Source organism: Protomyctophum bolini, assembly GCF_963924005.1.
Source record: "Protomyctophum bolini genome assembly, chromosome: 16".
In the NCBI taxonomy this organism is placed as follows: domain Eukaryota; kingdom Metazoa; phylum Chordata; class Actinopteri; order Myctophiformes; family Myctophidae; genus Protomyctophum; species Protomyctophum bolini.
Genome location: NC_137877.1, coordinates 30,076,536 through 30,099,880, shown reverse-complemented (window position 1 = coordinate 30,099,880; position 23,345 = coordinate 30,076,536). Strand labels below are relative to the sequence as shown.

Below are 23,345 nucleotides of genomic sequence, written 5' to 3'. Positions count from 1 at the left end.
TCTATCTATCTATCACTGACCAAGCACATCAGGAACAGCTGCTCCAATTCTGTCATTTCCTCCAACCGAGTTGGTCCTGCCACACTTTTCCCTACTGTTTCAATACTCTAGAACCTCTAGTGAAATAGGACAGTCAAAGGAGGATTCAATTCAAAGAAATCTCTTTCAACACAGCCACACCTTTCATACCTAGTCATTCCTGTTCTTAAGCCGCCTAGCTGAATGCTTATGTCCTGGATTTAACTAGTTTTGTCATGCGGTAGGACATTAGTCATGCAACAGATTGGTATGGAACGATGCCTTGCCAAGCAGATATTCTATAGCTACTGCTCAAGCCTTTGAGAGAGGATATTCCAAATCAAAGAGCTTAAACAGCAACCCAGGTCTGATAGACACATGATGAATTCACAATGCACTCTCATCTGATTCTGTCAGCCTCTAGGGAATCCTACCCAGTACCTGTTTAACTAAAGCTATCATCACTTAAAGAGCTCACTGCTTTTCTGAGAAAGATTTTTTTATATGAATATGGTGTAAAAAGGAAATTAAATGAAATCATATTGCAGGGTATGCTATCCTAAACATTCTCCATTAAGATCCTAGATTATAAGCCTATCTGCTACACAGCAAGCAATGAGCTGCCACCTGCTTAGCCCTCTTATCATGTCATTTACTGACAGTCTTTCTCAACCTAGATGCCTTAATATTGAGATAGGCGCTGAGTCAAAGTAACATGAGTCCAACATGTTGAACGCCTACCTTTCTAGCGCAAGCCCAGAGGCAGACCAAAGGACACGTTTTACAGTGGATCAAATTAACTCTGAGTTAAATCGACACACTGGATTCTACAGTGACTGGCAACAACAAAGCCCTTTAGGCAGAAAACAACCATTCTTGAAGGACACATTTGGGCCCAGTGCCTCGTCTGTTCCACTCAGTTTACAAACGGTCTCTCTTTTTGTGCTTTCTAAAAATGGCCAAGCTCTCCTCACAAGGCAGGTGAACGGAAGCAGCCGGAGTCAAGAGGAAGGTTACAGGGGGTGGGTGGGGCCAGACGGAGAGGGTAGAAGAGGAGTGCAATACCTACTCCTACTATCACTCCAGAGTCCAGAAAAAAACCAAAGTCTGATTTGGAGAGCTCCCCCACACCAGGATCAACTGGGGAGTATTAATGGATTCGGAGTGGATCAACTGATGGCTATCGTGTTTCGCTGTTATGACTCAGTGTATTCTGACAAACCCAACACACATCTATATGTGCACTGTGGTGCAATGCAGATGTTTACAGCAATGTGTGATTCAAGTTGGTCCAGTAATCAAATTAATACAATCAAAATGTATTTGATTCCATGATACAGTTAGGGACTAGAATGCAGCAAATGCTACTGTATGCTCAGTTTGTATGCATGTAATGGCACGTTAAGGTACGGAAGGATAATAATTGTATTTGGATAAATAAATTCTAGTACAACAGCGGCAACAGAGCAAGCAATCTCAAAGCCATATATAATAATTAATTTTATGATTAAAAAATGCTGCATTTTGTGTGTAAACGGACACATCATTGTTTCTGAAGTAACTTTCTGATCAGACTCATTTCTAAACCTCTCTATCCAGTTTCAACTTAAACTACACAGCATATACTCTAATTGATAATTACAACTCAAAATGCCTTTTCATAGCACAGACTGCATCGTAATTTCATTTTGTAGCATAAGTAAGAAATTCACCAAATATTAGAATTGTTATCAAAATATGAAAACCTGTGTAATAGGCTAATAATGTCTGATTTGTTAGAAACATGAATCATGTAATTAATTAAATACAACAGTAATACTGTTGAAGCAATAATTACCTCTTAGAGGAGGAACTCGTTCTATCTAGAGCCATTGTGTTTTTAGCAATTATGTTCAAAATTATACTTTAATGATACTTTAATGAATAATGGCACATACAAAACACATAATCTAGTCAAATTTAGCCTACAACAAATTTAAAAACATTTATATTAATTTTGCACAGAGCAAAACATTTATTTTCTTTTGCTGAAAGTTTGTTTTATCTGCACATTCCATTATTATTCCATCTCTCTCAAGTACATCACAAGATTAATATATTTAAATTATGCAAACATATATGATTATGACAATAATGACTTTGTTTAAATTAATGTTATCAAATTGTGCAATGACTACTTAATGACAGTCACAAAGATGTAGATTAAATTAAAACGTATCTAGATAGAGGTATAGAGTATAAATTAAGAGTGATCAAATTATAATAATCAATGTCTGATGAATTCATTATACATTACAACTACATTTTTCGATTTAATTTGAGAGAGTATGCACTTCATTATTGTGCATTTAATAAAACCATTTTCAACAGCTTTTACAAACACAAAAACCTATTAATAAAATGCAAAACTGTAACAAGGCATGAACCCCATGATTTAACAATTCTCAATGTTTTGATCTCACTGAAATAACCTTAAAACTGGGACACCAAATCCCATCAACTGAGCCTATATATGCCCTACATAATTCAGAAATATACGAAAGAGTTTTTACATGCATAGAATTTTAATCAATCTAAATATTATCTAAATATAACTGTTGTCTAATTGTTGATTACAGCACCCCTTTGAACACACTACAAGAGACAAATTGACAATAGAGAAAACATAAACACTACACTGGGAGCTACACACAAAACACCGCTCTAGTCTTCACAAGTCAAAGATCAAGTCAAAGCTGCCAGCAGGCCCACATGTGAAAGAAGTTCCTGTTTATTGAGCTTCTTGATAACAAACTATCAAAATATGCAGTTTGGTCATTCCCCAAACTTTGTGCAAGTGCAACTGCCACTACCTTAATGTCATATGCCTATATTTTAAATCAAATAGGCCTACACCAAAGAATGCCTATTAGCAGACAGATAAATAATTATCAAATAGTGTATTATTAAACTAATTTAATAAATAATGCATAACATGAGAACAGTACAGTATGTACAGTACATCACAGATTATTGCAATATATTTTCTCATTAAACTCCACTGTCACAAATCGCATTCAAAACTTGCATCAATTACATGCAAAGACAAACATATTCTACAACAAATCAAACTATTTTGCAAAACATCAAGTGGAGAATGAAATCGTAGTTTTTTTGTGTGAAAACAAATTTTGTGAACAACAACCAGACTTTGTAGCTGTTAATTGAAGCATGTGTAAAATGGCACTCACTTAACGGCATTGCCATTTGAAGTTCAAATTGATGTGTTGGACATTTACAACAGACAGTACACCTCTGGTTAACAGAAAACATTAATATACTATCTTCTTACTATTTCACACAAACTTGCCCACCATACATGCTCACCAATCCCCCCCCCCCCCCACACACACACACACACACACACACACACACACAGCACACTTCACTCATTCTGCAGTGCAGCATCTAATAATTAACACCTGTAGCAGATAGTCAACTTACTTCAACACAACTAAGCCATGGTCAGAAACACATTATGCACATTTAAATAAGCATGCAAGATGTATAGCCTCAGACTGCAAATTGCAGACAGAACAGGGCATAGCCTACATGGTTCATTCAATTGTTACAGTCAGCCATGCTTTTTGGCCCTGTAGGCTAATCGTTGAGTGCAGCAGGCCGCAAGACTCCATGGGCCATCATGGCAGCCATTATGAGGCTCACTGAAACATTTCCATGGCCTACGTGCGCATTGCTGTGGGGAGTGGCGCAGTTGTGTAGCATAATTATGCATATCCAACTACGGAATGCCGAGTCTATCTAATAAACACTTGACCAGGTTTGTCCTATACAACAAACGACGGCTGTAACAGGCTGTTACAGGAAAGTCCCCCAGTCCCATGTAGGCCTACCAAGGAGAGGGGGTGGAATAACATAAAGCAGTGGTCACGTGTCCTCCACAAGGGTCTTGAATATTTACATTTACGTCACGCAATGTAGACTACTCTTTCCGAAAGGCGAAAGCCTCATATAGGCCTTATGATTATGAAAATAGTCTATTGTGTAGAGTAGCCTAGACTGTAGACTACAACTAGCCTACAAGATATAAATATGCAAATAATGCAACGTGGCTGCAAATATAGCTACATTTATACACAGAATGACAAATAAAAAGGGCCTATGCTAATTGGAATGTTCGCGTAACCCACCACGGATAAGAACGTACCTACCCCTGTGCTCTCTCACACACCAGACACACACGCTCGAGCGCGCACGCGCACACACAAACGCGCGCGCGACACACGCCTCATCATTGTGCATCTCAGAATGCACTGATGCAGTGCTGTGTATAGCCAGTAGTCTAGTGATGACAGAAACTTTACGTGCATTGCAGAATGTGCAGCTCATCATGGGAGTTGGCTACTACCAGCAAGCCACATGACATGAATCTCGGACTTTATAATTTGGTGTAGGTTCATGCATGCAGCTTGCCCCAAATGGGATTGGCCTAAACACAAAATGACAAATCACACATTCTGTAACTTTTTTTTTATTTTTTTATTATTATTCTTACATCTCCAGTGACAGAGAGCTAAAGCCTCTTGGGCCCCGGCTGATGATGAAATGGTAGTAAAGGGAAAAAGGTGTGTGTGGGGGTGCTCCTCCCTGCTACATTACATAGGCCTATCTCATAGCAGACACAACCTCTATGGGGAGAAAACATAATTGCATGACAAAAAAAGTGTATCAGATGCATTATTAGGCCTACCTTAGTTTTTTGGGAACCGAGTAGTCTACCTCTATCACCTTTCCGTGCAATTCAACTTTACCTGTAGGGACGAAATTGATATCGTAACATTAGCTCCAACATGAGACAACAATGAGCACACACAGCTATAAGCCATTGTCAGTGTATCATGATGGTGTGCCCATTGACATGATTGGTAGGCCTATAGTGGCCTACTGTAACACTTATAATCACTTCACAAGTAGGTGTCTCACATTCAGCATGCAACAGTAGCCCCGAAACAACTTCCAAGGGAATGTCACTTATATTGTGGCGTGGTGGGTAAAGCCGTTACGGTTTGATTAAAAAACATTGTGTTAAAATGTGTGAGTCACATTTCAGGAAATCGGCGCCAAAAGCTTGATAAGCTTATAGTATGGGGGAATGGGCAGCCATGCTTTCCACTCCCACAACCCTCTTGCAATGAGGGTATTTTTTTCTCACAGTAAAGAATGCAAGATCAAAGAAGAGAGGCTTTGAAAGAAGAATGACTTGTTCTTCTGTATGACTTATTCTTCGTGTTGACAAAGCTCTGATAATTTGTTGCACAGGGTTGGGCCGACAACATGTTTTCGTTTTTCGTTACTATTATGTGTAAGTGGCCTGGCGTAGCACGGAATGGGTCTCTCACCTCGTCCCCCCAGCTACCTGTTTATTAGCTCTTTCCTCCGGACCCCCATCACCTACCTCCAAGACACCTCGTAAAAACATACCCAGACATCATAGGAACATGGATTTGGCAAGTTTTTTCCGGTTACTTTGGTCTGTTCTTTTCACAAAAATCAAGATAAAAAATAAGTGAAAAATAATTATGCCTACCCGAACATCAGACCATCCCATATATTCCAATGGGTGATTGCAAAGTAGCGCCCCACAGTATCGGAATCTCAAAAATATAGGTATTACAAGTTAATTACACGACGAGTGCTGTTTTCTTTTGGCATACAGGCACTATACCACTGAGTCTATTCTATGGTCCACAATTTACGCAGTTTTGTTTGACTATGGTGAGCGACTGAGCGTTAATCTAAACTCTGGCAGTAATGTAATCGTATACGAACACTGTCCCGAGCGAATCGTAAGGCAATTAAAGCTTATATTATTATATCACATTTATTTATTCTTATCGTTGCTATGGCCTGTCCATTTCTGAGTTGGTGTGCATTTCTGTCACTGCAGCATCATCCTTGTAGTCAAGTCCGCACTTACCAGAAAGAGTCTCAATAGCTTTTATGGCCCAATTCTGGTCGGGGAAGTCCACAAAAGCATAGCCGGATTTCAGTAGGACCTCATCGGCCACTGGAAGCTTCCTCTCACCAAAGAGCTGCTTCAAGTCCTCGACAGTGACCGAAGGACTTAAATTGCCAACATATAGTTTGCTCATGATCTAAAGGAAAAATCTCGATATGGTATCAAATCTAGAGAGGCAAAATTCAGAGAATTATAAAAATAACAAAAAAATAAAATAAAATAAAAAATATATAAAAATAAAATGCTTGAAAACAGCAATCACCCCCCAGATATTGGCTAGGCGACCCCCAGCACCAACTCTGCCCTGGTCAAACTCTTTTAACTGGGATTGAAAAAAGTGTCGTTACGACGCTACTCTGGAGCCAACAAGCGCCGCCTCTAAATAAAATGTGCCTTAAAATATCAGAAAAATTGTTTGGAGTGAGCATGTGGGCTTGTGCACTCGTGCTTCAGTATAGAAAGTGCATTAGGGTAAAGTGGCATGATGATCATTGGGCAAATTCAGCAAGGGTTGGGCTAAAGGCAGAGGGGTTATTTCATCAAATCATAAGGGCCGTGCCTTGGGTCTCTCTAGGCTACGGCATGAAAAGACTACTGTCTGGGGAAAAGTCCCGTGCTGCCGTTGTCACCAATAGCTACTGTAGGACACTTATCAATATAGTTGGCAATTGATGTCCAATATGGAACAGGCCGACGTCTATATAGGCTACTAACCGCTGCTGAGATCATAACTCATATTCTCATAAGGTGGGCTATCGCTCTGTCTGCATGACAATTTCTCATTGTGTTACTACTAGGCTATTAACTATCCTACATATCATTATGTAGTGAATGTTAAATGAATGATTCTTACTGGAAACAGTTTTGGAGAAGTACGTGCCTCATCAATCTCAAATGTCATGACTGATCTACAGAGGTAGTGAAACTTGTCCTCACTATATAGTCATAATACTCACCTTAGTTAGGTTTGTGGCACCATGCCTGCTTGATAGTCAATGATGTAATAATAGGTCTACTGTCATGTCAAGTAGGCATTATCATTAATTACTTGTTACAGAATATAACTGATTTATGACATAACAATTCCCTTTTGATCCCTTCAAATTATGGTACATATTCATGTCTATACTAGCTTATTTATAGCCTTTTTAAGACAGGACGTGTAATGTTTACACAAGACACATTACGGTTTTTAATATATTGTATTGATGAAGATGGCTGTATAGTATACTATACAGCCATCTTCATCAATACAATATATTAAAAACCGTATATACACTACTAGAATTGGAGTCTACTCTATGGGAGGAGCCAAAATAGTCTCTTAATTTGCCTCTATATGTGACTTGCATTACATGATGTGTCTTGGAACATTACTGCCACCGTCCTGTTGCGGAGAGGTTGCCAATGGTAGAGTAAACCCCATAGCCTGGAGGGACGATCGCGCTGTGATTGGATATTTGGTTGTCATGCAACCGCTAACGCGTCTCGCGAAAAACAACAACAAGTGACGATTGAATGACGGGAGTGGGAGTCACGGGGAAACTTTAATAATAGAGAAGATTAGAGAACTGAGACAAATGTGTGAAAGTGTGTAGTAATGTAGACTGTAAAATATTGTCTGCCTGCATGTTCCTGTTTTCCGAAATATCGAAAGAGGTAGGCCTGCTGATAACAGACTTGGGGTAACAATAGGCTTTCCACCGCGGTGTGTAAACATACTACTAAAACTATAGTTTGTGCAAAGTAACGACTAGTCTACTACAGTCAGGTTACTTACGGTATGTTTATATAAAATGCACAGCGGTTGCCTGACAACCAGCGACATTGTCCCGACCCGACCCCTTCAGGCTATGGGATATATAGTCTTCTAATGCCATTCATCAAAACGACCAACTTCATTGCATGTCTTGTTTTCATCAGAGGGTGAATGGAGCTGGACTGTTGCTAGATGGATGTCCGAACTATGCGATAAACTCATCTTGTTACTTTTCTGCTGGACTGCCAACCGACATTCAGTCAGACCCTGGCCTCGATAACTAAACATTGCAGTGTAAACTCCCTTGATACAAATTACACTATAGGAAGTGCACAGACACAGCGTGATAGTCAGCTACTTTAAAAGTATATACATCAAAATAAAAACACACAACTGTGGAGTTGTATTTGGCCTCTAAAGCTAGACAACAAATGCATCCATGGCAGGGGTTTGATTTACTTGCATGCTTGTCTGGGAAGCTGTCCATGCTGTGTTGGTTTGTTTAGCCTGTGCTGTTTTCACAATATTAATTCCTAGCAGTAGGCCTAAGGTTTGTTTGTTTTTTGTGTAGGATAATAATACATATATAATTAATATAATAATAATAATAATATAATATAGGATGAATAAGTATTATTCATCGATTATGCATCAGTGTATGTACATATACTATAAACTGAAAACGAAAGTCAAATCTCATTGGTGAGCCAAGGAACACTGATATTACAGCAGGCAGGGAGTCTTTATGTCCATTAGGGGGTGGTGTTGTCCTTCAATCCTTCACCACCAGACCAGAGGGAAGAAGCAGCGCTCACTGCTCATCCATCGCCCAACATGAATGGAAGGGATGCAGATGCTTGTAATCTGTATTCACATTCATCAGTTTCAAATGTTGAGTGAAAACGAATGAAAGTGACTTTAAAAACAACATACATACAGTGAAGCATACAGACAGTGAAGGTTACAAAAATATTTGCTAATTACTAGAGGTTGGTGCCTAAATTAATTCACGACACATTTTCCAAAGGGAATAAGCCAACAAAGTTACCTGTAACTATGAACATGCCTTATACCATTACTCATAAATCCCCACAATGATAATCACCATTCTCTATTTAATTTACATTTAAGTCAACTGCCATCCGTACAGTGACCACAATCACACTTTTACAGGACACATATTTTACCTGGGATTGAAGTAGGGACAGTATTAATAACTTAACTACTCAACCACAAAACATTCAAAATTGTGACAAACCACTAACCCTAACCCTAGTGGTTAATCAAGGGCATATTGGATGTCAGAACTTCACTTCGTCTTTACTGTAACTTGTAGCCTTAAACTAAGTTTTCTGAAATGTTGCTAACTCAAACTCATTACCTCTAAAATAACTGAACCGCAGGAATATATTTTGTAGTGAAAAATGACAAGAGGTAACAAGAGTAGAAATAAAGTTAAAGAGACAAAACTTTAGAAACACTGACATCTTCGTTTAATCACATACACAATGGAGAACAGTTTACTCAACATATTCTACACAAAATAATCCAAAATAAATTGGTATGTCAGGTCTGCCACAGAACATAAACAAAAAAGAAAACATTTGAAACACAACAGGACAGCTTAACTTATTTATATAGCTTTACAGGTAATCTCAATACAATTACACATATTGCGACACTTGCTAGCTAAATTGCACCCGATATAAATTTAGATTTAATTTTGAAGAAGACAATTTTGCCATGTACACCAGTAGGATCAGTTGATACTTGGACTGTGCTTTTCAATAACGGCCTGTGAAATTAAACACAATTAATGGGGAATACAATTATTTGATTATATATATTATATTTGAATGCTCTGATGAACAATGATAAAGTTTATAAAAAGGTACTTACGAGGAGAGTAGGATCGTGATCGTGATCGGGACCTATAGGCCCCGCCCCCTGAGCCTCTGTAGTATGGTGAAGGAGATCGCCTTCTGAAACAAGAAAACATAAAAATAACTGACTCATATGCTTAATTTGTGCACAGCTCAGAATAAAATACTTTGGGAATCCAGAGAACAATCTCAGGAGAATTATCGTGGCAGTCACCTGTAAGATCTGCTGCTGTTGTAGTAGTCCCTGTCATCATAACGATCATAGCCACCTCTGTCGTATCCACGATCGCCACCACGGTCGCCGCCACGGTCGCCACCACGGTCGCTACCACGGTCGCTACCACGGTCGTGATCCCGTGAATCCCGGCGTGGGCCACTAGACCCACCACTAGACCCACCACCTCCGCCACTAGACCAAAGATAGGAGACAAGATTAGTTTTCCTTATTTATTAGGCACATTTTACTTTTCTGGGAAATCTGCAAAATGGCCCACACTCGACAACCTCGACTCCATACTACAAATTAATACAATAATTATAATTTAAAAAAAATAAGTATGTGAAAGTTAAATTACTTTCATGTAATCTTAAATGGACAACTTAACAAAAGTCATGTGTTTGTTTGTGCGTGCGTAGGCGTCTGTGACTTTGTTCATGCTTGTGTGGCTAGCAGTTAGAATATGGATGTATTAACAATTAGAAAGGGGAAAGTGAAGGTCTCAAACCAAGTGGACTAAATAGATATTTTGATCATGAGTTTATTCATAGAACCTGGCTGGTATACTAAATGAGGGCAAAGATAGCGGATCTTTGAAGCTTGTGCAGTGAACTTTAAACATTTCTCTGTCGGACTATGTAGTCTGTACTGTACTGCCTCTCATCATGCACCTGTGCATGTGCTACACCGTAGTCTGTACTACACTATGCTCTGTGCTGGTGTTACACTAACACTAAAAACTCAGCTTCTCATGAACCTGTGCACAGTATGAAGCTCAACAGCGCCACTTTGTCACCTGTTGGTACTCTAAACAGACATAGGGACAGAGAGACAGACAGACCGACAGACAGACAGACACTCACACATTGTTGTTCCTTGGAGTGGCTGCACCACTCAACAACTGCTTCACAAAAGCAATGCTGGTTGTAACTAAGACATTAGCCGCAAAAAATAAGAGTTGTACATGTATGGATTACACAGACTACCAAGAGGTTCCACATTCTCTTCAATAAACATATCCTGGTTAATGAGGTGCATTCACAATGAAATTTGACATAACAATATTATTTTGATTGATGGGATGTGATGGGAGGTACATGATCTTGATACGTCTGATAAGTCTAGTCTGTTTCTATTCGCCCGTTTGCCAGACAGCACACAGGGAAGACATCCTCATCCTGACTATCATGGAGCAGAGCAGAAGTTCCCAATCCCCCGGGCTGGGCCGGGACATGTACCACCAGGCAACCTGGATTTTCTAGTTATATGCACAGGTGAACAATTATGTCACATGACAGTGACATCACTGACGGATGCTTCTTATTTTTATAACTAATCTCGAGCATGCGGCGTATAGACATAGACGCCTGCTTTGGCTCTGGGGCGTCTGTATCGCAAGCGCCATCTTACAGGAAAGGTAGCTTCCAAGTGTGCGCCACAGAAGCTTCCGTGTGCGCCACAGAACGGACGTTTGGTAGGCCAATCAGAGGCTGGTGGGTGCGGTCTTTTCGTACGCAGCAATAATACATTAAATAGCAGTCAACTTCTGTTTTGGTATGGCTGGTTTTAAGCAGACATGCACCGGTCCACGAACATTTCATGAACTGTGAGCTGGTCACAGTTCCGGTACCATAAACCGGTAACCAGAGAGACAAATGATAAGAAGTGATAAGCATCCAGGGTTCTCTATGGAAGATAATTAACAGTGTTAATGCCCGGATTAAACAATCGTCTTCCAGGCTAGACTGCCTATGTTTAAAGTTACCTTTGAGTTGCTTGTCATGAAATCCACTTTAAAACGGTGTAATCGCTTGTTGTAGTGTTGAAAAATATTCCAAAGTGCTGACCACAACAACAGGCAGGACGGGGCGGCCGCACGCTGCTATGCAACTTTCCCATTGTAAACAACAGGGACTCAATTTCCCATAACTCTTTGCACGTCGGCGCGACGACGATGGCTCTTTTTGCGATGACGTCATCAAAACGTGTCTCATATCCCTTTCTGTCCGGTGGATTGCCCGTATGACTTAAAACGTATTAAAAACGCGGATTAAACAATGAAAACATAACTCGGGCAACTCACGAATCGCAGCGAAAGTGTACAATTTATTAAATCGTGAATAGTATAGTCAAAGTGTTAACCATTATGTCAGCCTTGAGCCTAGGCCTAGTATTTCTCAGAACTTACTATGTTGGACGGCCCATGTATATTCCAGGGGTTGGTGTGTGAGGTCTTTTCGTGATGGAGAAGTCCACCCTGATTCTACGGCCATCTAGTTCCATGCCATTGGCTCGATCCTTACACTGATAAGGCACAAAGATGTGTATTACAGCTCTATACATCACAGGTTTCTGGTAAAGAAAACACTTTAGGAAAGACATTGCCGTTCATAATATTCCCACCAGTTTAGCATCTTCTCTTTTCTCGAAGTAGACAAAAGCAAAGCCCCTGGATCGCCTGGACTGCTGGTCATAGACGATGGACACATCTGCCAAGGGGCCATATTTAGAGAAGACGTCCTTCAGATCCCTCTCTGTGGTGTACAAGCTCAGGCCAAAAACTCCCAGGCAACAGTTAGGGTCTGGATTTGCCTGCAATATGAAACATTCATTATGGACTCGGAGACTGCTATAATTCAAATTAGTCAGACAATTGTACAATCTCTGGTGATAACCCAAATAAACTGTATTGGCCATTTTCATTCTGTGTAATGGAAATACAACGATTTTCTGGACACTGTGCCCTAGCCTTTCCACTTTTCCTGTACAATACAGAATGTCCACATGTCAGTCAGATGTTATTTAATTATTACTGAACAATGGACATAAATTACTATATTCTGCAATGGCCTATGCAATATCATGTACATTGTCAGCTAATTTCCATTAACAAAAAAATAACTAATAATAAGCTACGCTGTTAATGCTATACCAAATTAAACACCAACCCGGTTGCCAATGTGCCTGCGGCGGTTGGACATGGGCGAGCGGCTATGGCTGCGGCGGCGACGTTCTCCGCTGTAGGACCTGCTACGAGAGTGGCGTCGGTTGGATCTTGAGTGGGAGTGAGAGCGGCTGTAGTGTTTGCGTGAACCGCGGTGGGAGTGAGACCTGTATTGGGAGAATTGTTTTCTTCATTATATTTATGAACCACTATTCTGATGAATAGCGAAAATCTACAACTAGTTGTGTACATTTCTATTTTCGTTTGTGTTGTTTTGAAAATCTTCTCCTATAATGACTGCCCAAAATAGGGATGCCAGGTTGAAATTGGTTAATAAAAGTTTGGCTAGAGAGCCTTGCATGTCATCTTCAGATGGATTGTTGTCCAGCACTGTTCAACTTTGCTAATAGTGAGGCCTTTGATCCAGCCAGTGAGCATTGGTTTGAGCTGACATCAATAAATCAGAAGTATATGTCCCCGTGAATGTCATCAAGAGTAATTCCAATATATTAGAAGAGTACATGACAAAGTGATTTAGATGATTATTCCAAATGTAGAGCTAATCCTGATTGACTTAATTGGCATCAGTTGCGACTCACCCAGACTTGGACCTGGAACGAGAGCGGGATTTGGAGTGGGAGTGTCGTGAGCCCTCTTTGGAGCGGGCAGCCGGAGAGCGGCTGGCAGACTTCCCTGCGCCCCGGGGGCTCAAGCTCCTGGATGCGGAGCGTGACTCCTGAACACACACGCCAACATGCCTCAGTCAGTGAAATGAGATTGGGAGCTCTCAAATGTGTCTCCCTAGGAAATATTTTAGTTTTTTTTGTTTGTTTTTTAAAGAAAGGGGACTATGTTGATATATACATCTACAGAAGCCTTCTGTTTTTGTATGTGTCGTTTTTGATAGTACATCAATAAAATCAATGAATCAATAGATTTGTGTTATGTAGTACAGATAACCTTTTAGGATTTAGGAGTGCTTATTATTCGTTTTTGGAGTAGACATGAGTAGCATGACAGTAATATCGTAAAAATAGCCTATATGCATAGAAATAAATAAATATCTGTCAGTTGAGAATATTAATGATTTGATATTAAATACATTGTAATCTATACAAAAAAAAACATGCAGGCATTTGACAAACATACTAAAAATGAATGACCTTATCCCAGATTACTTCCTTAACTTCATTTCTGTAACTTCATTACTTCATAAATTTCTTCTTTCTTCAAATGCCTTAATTCTTCGTTACTTCCCCATACTTCACACACTGCCCACCACTTCTTCCCTCGTCATGTTTTAGCATGCATTCACACATCTGAGCTTCGATCATATTATTGAAAATAAACTTGACATGAGACTTCTTCCGCATTTTTCTTCTTCCAACCATAACCTTTATGAAAAAGAAAGGATGAAGAATATATGACTACAAACATAACTGCAACCCCTTTTCAACTTAAAATGTGTTAATGTGTGATCTTTGTTGCATGCATGGGAGCACATAGGCCTATCTAGAAACGTCAACATTGGTTATGTAATCATTTTTTACAAAATACACAATTCTATCCTAATAAATTGCACTAGGTGATAATGACATTTAAAGCCTTTAGTCAATGGCTCTTCTACACCACCATTATGGCCAGAAAGTGCCGTGCGTAATCAGAGTGCGTAAGCAAAACGGGCACGTCCTCCCACACATTAGGCTATAAATACAATCCTTCATAAATACAAAATACTATAGTTGCCTAGCGTTATACAAGAAAATAAATTAGTTACCTATATGGCGTGAACGTTACATAATGTAGGATAACTCACCACAGGACACATTATCACTAATGTGAATACTGTAGGCGAATGTTTGCCATTACAAAACATGGCGACTGACTGGGGCCTAACGCTAAGCTAGCTCTGGTCCATATAGCTCTAACGGCATAGAGCTATGGACCAGAGTTAACGCTAAGCTACATGTAAAATGTCTTGTACAAATGTTCAGTGGATCGTCCTAACTTCAAATTGAGTTTATAAACAACATTTAATGACGCCCTTTCAATATTTCCTAGGCTCTATCTAACGGAACGTGGATGCGTTTCACAGACTGCATTAACGTAAAAAGAAAACATTGCTTTATTTCTGTTTTTAGCCAATGATGATGACTGACAACAGAATAAACTAGCCTTTAAAGAATTCATACGCACCCGATCGTATCCTTTATCGTTATCGCTCATCTCGTGTAGTGGCTATATAGAAATAATACGTGGACTTTTTTTTTTATTGTTTCCTAACCAGCTAAACTGTAAGCTGACTGTCTCCGGGCGTGTACGGCAACATGCGCAGCAGCAGCAGCACAGCACACACCCGCGGCGCGGCCCGCCCCTCCTCCCGGCGGGGTTACGTTTCCTCCCCCCAGTCCCCCGGGATCGCTTGTCAAAAACCAAACCTACGTGATGCAACTCTCTCAATACCGATTATTCGACTGCCACAATAACATTTTATTTTGCCGATGGATGGGTTCCCAGTTTGCGATGCGAATGCAACCAATGCGTCCTCAGAGAGATCGTTGTGCACTGTCCAGGCCGTCACACGACAGTTTTCAAACTTTATTTATTTGCCCAAATAGGCCTACTGTAAAGAGTAAAATAAATATGAATGTGTAGGCCTAGCTGTAAACTGGAACAACAGAAACCTACACTTATTACACACTATTACACATATTGCACTATAACACTTATTACACTATAACACTTATTACACTATAACACTATTGCACTATTACACTATTACACTTATTACACGATAACACTATATAACACTATTACACAATTACACTTAACCAATGACACTTATTACACTAATCACATACTATCACATAACATTATTACACTAATTAAGCTATTACACTATTACACTTATTATTACACTAATTACACTACTATATTAGTTTTGGTGTAATTTAAAAGTGTTAATTGAATATTATGTATTTCCATATTTTGTACACCCTTCATTGCCATCCAAGCTGCAGGCTGCAGCAATACCCGTCTCAAGTATAACGTGCCATAATGGTCAAAACTCTGGTCTGCTACCACTTCCTGACTTATCTGTCTCTCTGGTTGTAGACAAGGCATACATTATAACCTTCCTTCACAGTATAGTAGCCAACCAAACAAATCTGTCTGTCATTAGTCTGGCCATATCTTACCTTTACAGCTATTCACTTGTTTGGACAGTGAAAAGCAGGAGACAAAGACAAGAAAAGAACACGGTTGTGAGTTTGCAGATTTTGTTCTAGTGTAAAACCTACCGGTATATTGTTTGAGAGTGAAAATCACTTTTCCTTTTTCGGCAACACTGGTAAGAACCCATGGCCATGATGGCCTATATATAGTAGGCTATACATTAGGTTTAAGAGTTTAACAGCTGCTGGATATTGTTCACTTTTTAAAAGAACGAAGAACACAAATCGTCTGAAAACGGTGGTAGAACGTATAATGGACATTACATTTTGAAAACCTGTAATTGTAATATGTGTGGACAGAGAAAAGCTGTTCACATGGGGCGGTAGCCTATTATTAATTAAATAATTAAACCAAATACATGCGTCTTATTTGTTAGATACAAGTGAACATGTTAAAATGATCTGTCTATAGGCTACTGAAAAGTATCACAGATTTATCAGAACGATCATGACAACAACCTCACTTGAAGTGAATCTCTTCAAGAAACTGCTTAATTCACACAAAAAGATGCAATAGGCAGACCATCCATCTCTTGCATAATGTTTTCTCTTTTTATTTAAAGTGCAAAGCAGCAGAGCGGGGGAGAGAAAAAGATAAAGGGACAATTTCATACAGAAAGTGCAAGGTACAGAATTAGCACCTGCTAATAGCTGCAGGCAAACTTAGCTTGCCAGTTTTCAGCCTTGTGACATAGGCAGCATAGGCCTATACAGTACACTACAATATTACTTACTTATTTTATACAACTAATAAATTAGCAAATACACAATTTAAAGTGTCTTTTACATTGCCTTATGTGACAACTTTACATAAAAGTGACAGTTATTATAAATGATTTGATTGAACTGTTTTGTGCTTTCTCTTTTAATTGAATTGATCCTTCATTATCTGTCACAGGTTTGGACATGGCTAATGTTTGATCATATCAACAATACCAGAAATTATTGCAGAATTGTCAGGTTTAGTAGATGAATGAAGCCTATACCCAAGTAGAAATTAATAAAAAATGCTTAAGAACACAAGTTGCACTACTTTTCACATATTGCAGCATTGCACAAGTTCAAGTCCGTTGTCAGTCTGGTTATGGGCATGTGTTGCCATTCTGGATACACTTATGCCACTTCACCTGGTGGGTGATAAAGAAAAGAAAGAAGTCACTCGTCTTGAGTCAATGAAAATAATATTTTTTGTGATGACAATATGGCAACCAAGCCATGGACTTACATATTACGTACCACAGCTATAGAGTACGTTTATTTTATGGAGATCCATAGCACTGGGTCCATCCCGCTGACCAATGCCAATGTAAGGATCTGGTTTGGGGATTATAGTTGGTCCACCACCCTCAGAGAATGCGTACCTGGAACAAGGCATACAGTACATTAGGTATGAGGTGAGAAACAGTAAAACATGTTGGCCTGTAGAACACCAATGGCAATTCATTCAATATTACTACACACACACACGCACGCAAACACGCAGGTGCGCGCACAGCCGCACATACACACACACACACACACACACACACACACACACACTGTGACACACACACACAGAAACCAGGCTGTACATTTTAGCTTATTTAAAATTATAATTTTGAGGGGCGCTAGCCCAGCTTTCCGGTTTGTGTAAACACAAACATTGAAGATAAAAGACGCAAATTGTGATTGGCCAGAATGAGATGATGTATGATGATAAGAGCGCCCCTCACTTCACACATGGGTGTGATTTTTTATTTATCTATATGATCTACACATAATCATAGGGGGCCATGCTGCTGCAGGACCACACCAGCAGGACCTCAACACCTGATTGATATTCTTATTCATTTGTATTTCATTCAATATGATTTGTTTTCCATCTCAATTAACCTCTGTGGCATTAATACATGTGTCTCTTACCTTCCATAATGCATTACGGAACTGTAGTCATATGCAGTGTTGAGATTGTTTGTCATCTGTTTCTGGAAGTTATGCATACGCTCTACCGAGGAACAAAAAGGATATCACAAATGTTAATGTATCTATAATTTGCTTTAAAAGATCTGTAGACAAAACATTTCCAGGTATAATTTATCATAGCACCAACCTGGAATGATATTTCTCCATACGATTGTCACATAGTGGTCTCGGTCTGAGCGTGACTGCTCGTGCACAAAGCCGAGCGCATGCATGAACTCATGTGAGGCCACTCCTGACCACATACATCCAGGAGCCTGCAGAGAGAGGACCTGGCTTCCTCCAGTTTGCCCAAGGAAGGACCAGCATCTTTTGGGAACAAAAGAGGGGATGCATGGCATGATGGCATGCATGAAAACCCTATGCATTTATTTGGAGAGAGATACATAATGTGTGTGCTGAAGTCTTACCCATATCTAGGCTGAACATCAAGGAAACTGGCTTCGTGAGTGCGTGGAACAAACTTAATACATGTGCCAGCGGCGAGGTCCTGCATTCCATTTTCTATTGTGATTCTGTCCATATCATCTATTGTCAAAATCAAGCAGAAATGTCACATTATACAAACAAAGTAGACCAACTGACGGTGTGTACAAAATAACATGAGTATCATATTATGAATTCGAGCCAAACAACATGACAAATACCGTTTTTATAACAAAACATATATCTGTGGATACATACCATATAGAGGAGAGAAGATATAGGGAACATAAACAAATCCATCAACGGATTTAGGCCATAGACAGGCATTGCCGGGGCAGGTTATGGCGCTCCTTATATATGACCGGGCAATATCCCCATCTTTGAATGATATTCCTCTAGGTTTTCGCAGCCCTGGTGAGACAAATGTGTTTGTTTGAATCTAACTCTCTATACTAACTAACATCTTAGTGAACAGACAACCTACTTACTCTTATTGGCTTCCAGGATCTTGTCCATTGCAGTCATGTCATCAATATCTATATATTCATCTAAAAAAAACCAAAAAGAAAACATGGATAAAGCGGTACAGAACGGTTAGATCTGAACATATATGCCCTACTTGTAGGAAATAAAATAATTCTCTGTATACATTGTTATATTTTCTTAACTGAATAGTCATTCAAATGTTCCATAACATAAACTTGCATGATAATTGCACTAAAATGTAATTAACCCACCTGAGTATTTTCTTTTTATCCGTAGCTTTACCTGATGTAATCGAGTGGAATTCTGCAATTCATAACTGCATATTAATATATGGTTAAACAAAATGTAACAGTGTACAGGCGAATGAGGAGATGTCTCAGCACTGACCTTTAGTGGAAGGGCATAAGAATGGGTCACCATGCCAAACAGGGCAGCCAGAAGAATCAGAATGGAATTCATTGCTTTGGTTCAGGCTGGTACTGTGCACCTGGTCGCCTGTCCTCTAAACACAGCTTCTCAATAAACTCCTCGCCTCTACCGAATCTATATACCCAGTACTCCTCCTGTGCTCTGTACTGATTGGGTACATGTTCTGTGGTGAATCACGATTAAGACCCCTCATCATCAAATGTATGTAATCAACAAAAATCCACTGCTGACCCATAACAGATGTTCTGACCCTGATGCTCAACTCTTTGGATGCGCCCTGTACTTTAACACTTGCGAGATTCAGCACTTTCAAAATGAGATGGCTACAGCTGTTTTGTTGTTGGATGTCATGTGCCTACAACTCAGCAGTTACTCTGAACAGAATAACTGACCATCCAGTCGAACAAACCCATCAATTTGTGCCCGACGAAGCTGGCAACCAGTTATTATTATTGTTATCAGTCTTCACAGCAATCATTTTGTCATATAGGTAAATATATAAAACAAACATCTTATCCTTCTTCAAATATTTTTGCTTATACCTATAAGGGGCAATTTGATGGGTGGTGACAGAGATAGCTAGCATCTTCCTTGTTAGCAAAATATATGAAATGCTCGCCCTGTTGTTTACTACGTTTAGGTGAATCTTCACACCCAAATGTTTCATGGGTACCTTGCCTGCTGAAACATATATGAGCTTCATTCTGAATCTGATCATGTGGCTATACTTTAAACTAAAGCTTTGTCACTGTATCAGCAGACACTAATTAATACAAGTGTACATTCTTCTTGCCTTTTTCTAGGTTGATCTGAGGTCACTGTGATTCTCTGTAATCTCTGATTGCTTTATGTCTCCCACTCTACATTTAGTTCAGTTGTATTCTAAGTTATTTATTATTTGATCAAACAAAATGATGGCTATGTAATAAAGATATACAGAAATATATTAGACCAAATATGTAAACACAAAATTACATTATAGTGGTCCAACAGGCTTCTTAGGGCTCTCACACATCTACTTTGTATTGTTTAAGAATTTACTGACTGAAATCAGTGAAATGTTGCTATTGTACAAGCTGAGGACATGACATTAAAAACACCTTGAACTGTAAGTTTATACACTCCACTATGTTACTATCTCTGAAATCAGGAGGATATAGGGATAATGTTGTACTACTAATTTATTCCGATGTTTACATATACACATGGAGGCTGTCACTAGAAATGGTTTAATATATATATATATCTTTATTGAAATATTTCCATGAATGAACACCAGTTTATTGTATCATTTGCAGTAGCTCAAAATTGATTCACTTCAGTGCAGTTTAGTCAGAACTCATCAATCGTCTTGGGAACTGTGAAAACACAAGACAGAATGGAATCAAGCATGAGTATATGTATGTTTCAGGAAAATAAGTGCTCAAAGCATTATGGCAATCAAGGACATTTGATACCAACCACAATTGTAAAGCTTGTTGATTTTCAGCTTGTCAAAATGACTGGGTTTGGATGCATGTCCTAGTAAAATGTTTCTGCCGCCATGCTTAGCAACAATAGTTGGCTCCCCAGTCTGAGAATAGGCATACCTAAATGTAGAGAGAAAAAATCATAGCTGGTTAATAAAAAATGAATTGTGAAGAAAAAAAAGAGGAACAAATTCTAGACCAATTATTCAGGGTATTATTCATCAACAACTGGCAAATCAATGCAAAGCAATGCAAATCTATCACTCTTCCTAGTACTCACATTCCATAGTGCATGATTGAGCCATAGTCATAAGGCAAATCCAGATTGTCGTTCCTGAATTTTTCAAAGTTCCTCACACGATCTGTTGAATTTTTTTAATTCAATTATAGCTTTTTTTAAATCAACAAAGCTAATAAATTAAAAATAAATAAATCCATAGCATGAATGAATACCGGTACATATTTTTCAATCTAAGAATTTCACTAGTAATGGTGTGCCTTCATCCATTCCTGCCCCTTTGCTTTACCTCTCCAAATGTTTGACCAGTTGATAGTGACATATTTGTCCCGGTCAGCGCGAGACTGCTCATGTACAAAGCCCAAGGCATGCATAAGTTCGTGGGATGTTATTCCAGTCCGGACGCATTGAGGGGAGCCGAGGGATAGAGTCTGTCTTCCACCACGTACACCAAGGTAGGACCAACACCTATAAATTAATAAGATGTACAGTGCAAACCAAGTAAACTCCTCAGTGTAAATCGTACAGTGCATTTTTCAAATACAATTCCAAAAACAAAGCAATGCTGTTACTGCTTTATCCTAGCCTTTCTATTGTTATGTTGTGTGATATTCATTGCACAGTTTTAACCACCACCATGACGGTCATTGATTTTGTCAAAGGTGAAATAAACATTAATGTGAAATGAAGGGTATCTTGTTTTTGAATACAATTCTTCAAATTCTCGCTCACCCTGACTTTGGCTGGATGTCAAGGTAGTCCTTCTGATGAGTCCTTTGAATGAACTGGACACAGGTACCTTTTTCAATGTGTTTCATCCCTTTCTTTATAATTTCCCTCTCCATTTCATCTGTTAAATAATGGAGCAGACAGGTTTAAATACAGTGAAAATAAATCCCCCTAAGCGGAGACAAGCAATGAAAAACTGTTAAGGGTGAATGGGGATGAATGTCAAGAAGGATCAAACTATTCTTTATCTGATGTGAAAAGCTGCAACAAGTGCAGTACTTACTGTACTGGGGTGCTAACTTATATGCAATGTAGACATGTCCGTCCACTGACTTAGACCATAAGCAGCTCCGTGCAAAGCAGACTTTTGAGCGCCTTCCTGTCGAAACAGCAATATCTCCTTCTCGAAGGCTGGTGCTGCCATCAATGATTCGGGCAGCTGTGGCACAAAGTAAGGAAAACAAGGTCAGTCTAGTTGAGGAAACATGTTTTTCTTGCACAGCATGTAGTGTATGTAGTGCAGTGTAAACTAATTAGATTGGACTGCTTTGCAATTTACATTGGTACTCATTGGCTTTAATGATGTCATCCATCGCTGGCTTGTCATCTGGATCAGGATATTCTTAGACAGAAAATGGGTAGTCAGTATTTTTGCAACATTTATAGCAAACATTGGAAGGAGTAAACTGCAATATACATTGGATTAAAATAAATCCCATCTAGTACTGTTACCTGAGAAGCCCATGGGGCCACCTTGTGGGAAGCTCCCGGTGCCCCATGTTGCAGAAACCTAAAAAAGAAAAGAAAAAGACAGACAGACAGATGGAAAGTTTGTTGCAATTCATGTTCATATTCTGTTCTTGAAGCCTCAGTCTGATGCAACTCATATTCACCTGTGCATGCATGGCCCAGAGACAGGTGGAAACAGCCACATAGTATAGGAGGATAATCCGGTCCATCGTCAGGCCAGGTTATGTGCACAGTGCTGCCATTACCTCTACTAACACTTAGCTTTATAGGCGTCCCTTATCACTAACTTGTGAAAATACCCATCATTATCTCACTAGAATTACAGGGTTTGTTATTTGTTTATGAGTGAGTTTAATCCCCTAATTAGTTCAGTTCTTTCATAAACAACAATAAGATAGCCAACCGTAGAATAATATGATGTGTTACTGTTTGTAATAACAACCCCAGTTCAATGGTCAGCTTTCAAATAAACGGTTTAGGGCAATTTTAGGCTTTGGAAAAGGTAGGCTATACTGCGTCTGCATGCCAAGTGTAATGAATTTTCCCAGTAAGTTTTAGGCCTTGGCATACTCAAGAGATAATTTACTATGGTACAGTAGTCATTTCAGAAGATTGGTAATTGTTCTGAAACACCAACAAACATGTTTTTCAAACACAAGGGGACAAAACTATCGCCCGAACAGGGACTTGAACCCTGGACCCTCAGATTAAAAGTCTGATGCTCTACCGACTGAGCTATCCGGGCTCTGCAGCGCAGAACGGAAGTAGCTTTTAAAAACACAATAC

At 39.3% G+C, this 23,345-nt stretch overlaps 3 protein-coding genes across 6 annotated transcripts in view; all 3 read right to left on the bottom strand.

The window, feature by feature from the left end:
- Positions 1-6,444, bottom strand: part of igf2bp2a (insulin-like growth factor 2 mRNA binding protein 2a) — a 51,013-nt gene extending 44,569 nt beyond the window's left edge. Inside the window, exons 1-2 of the mRNA XM_080785135.1 lie at positions 5,996-6,444; positions 4,769-4,829 (exon numbers count right to left, since the gene is read on the bottom strand). Coding sequence (XP_080641261.1) covers positions 4,769-4,829; positions 5,996-6,170 — 236 coding nt within the window. The 5' untranslated portion in view covers positions 6,171-6,444. The remainder of the gene's footprint in view (positions 1-4,768; positions 4,830-5,995) is intronic.
- A 2,822-nt stretch (positions 6,445-9,266) lies between these two features.
- On the bottom strand, positions 9,267-15,210 carry tra2b (transformer 2 beta homolog). 4 transcript variants are annotated; one of them, XM_080785643.1, is made up of 9 exons: positions 15,037-15,210; positions 14,196-14,234; positions 13,440-13,576; positions 12,845-13,007; positions 12,300-12,488; positions 12,085-12,200; positions 9,894-10,088; positions 9,696-9,778; positions 9,267-9,591 (listed from the first exon to the last, which is right to left on the bottom strand). In XM_080785643.1, the coding sequence occupies exons 1-9, from the start codon at positions 15,064-15,066 to the stop codon at positions 9,581-9,583; spliced, it is 963 nt and encodes a 320-aa protein (XP_080641769.1). In that variant the 5' UTR covers positions 15,067-15,210; the 3' UTR covers positions 9,267-9,580. The 4 variants fall into 4 exon arrangements, with proteins under 4 accessions (XP_080641769.1, XP_080641770.1, XP_080641771.1 ...); XM_080785644.1 differs by having other exon boundaries at positions 9,696-9,775; XM_080785645.1 differs by lacking the exon at positions 14,196-14,234.
- A 1,392-nt stretch (positions 15,211-16,602) lies between these two features.
- LOC308330901 (uncharacterized protein) lies at positions 16,603-22,815 on the bottom strand. The gene is made up of 19 exons (XM_080785973.1): positions 22,703-22,815; positions 22,542-22,599; positions 22,369-22,431; positions 22,093-22,248; positions 21,813-21,930; positions 21,370-21,548; positions 21,123-21,204; positions 20,835-20,962; positions 20,713-20,731; positions 20,509-20,513; positions 19,332-19,405; positions 19,196-19,247; positions 18,947-19,006; positions 18,717-18,869; positions 18,443-18,560; positions 18,163-18,341; positions 17,976-18,057; positions 17,310-17,434; positions 16,603-17,200 (listed from the first exon to the last, which is right to left on the bottom strand). Exons 1-19 carry the CDS (start codon positions 22,766-22,768, stop codon positions 17,187-17,189), a joined length of 1,731 nt encoding a protein of 576 aa, XP_080642099.1. The 5' UTR covers positions 22,769-22,815; the 3' UTR covers positions 16,603-17,186.
- Positions 22,816-23,345: the final 530 nt, after the last annotated feature.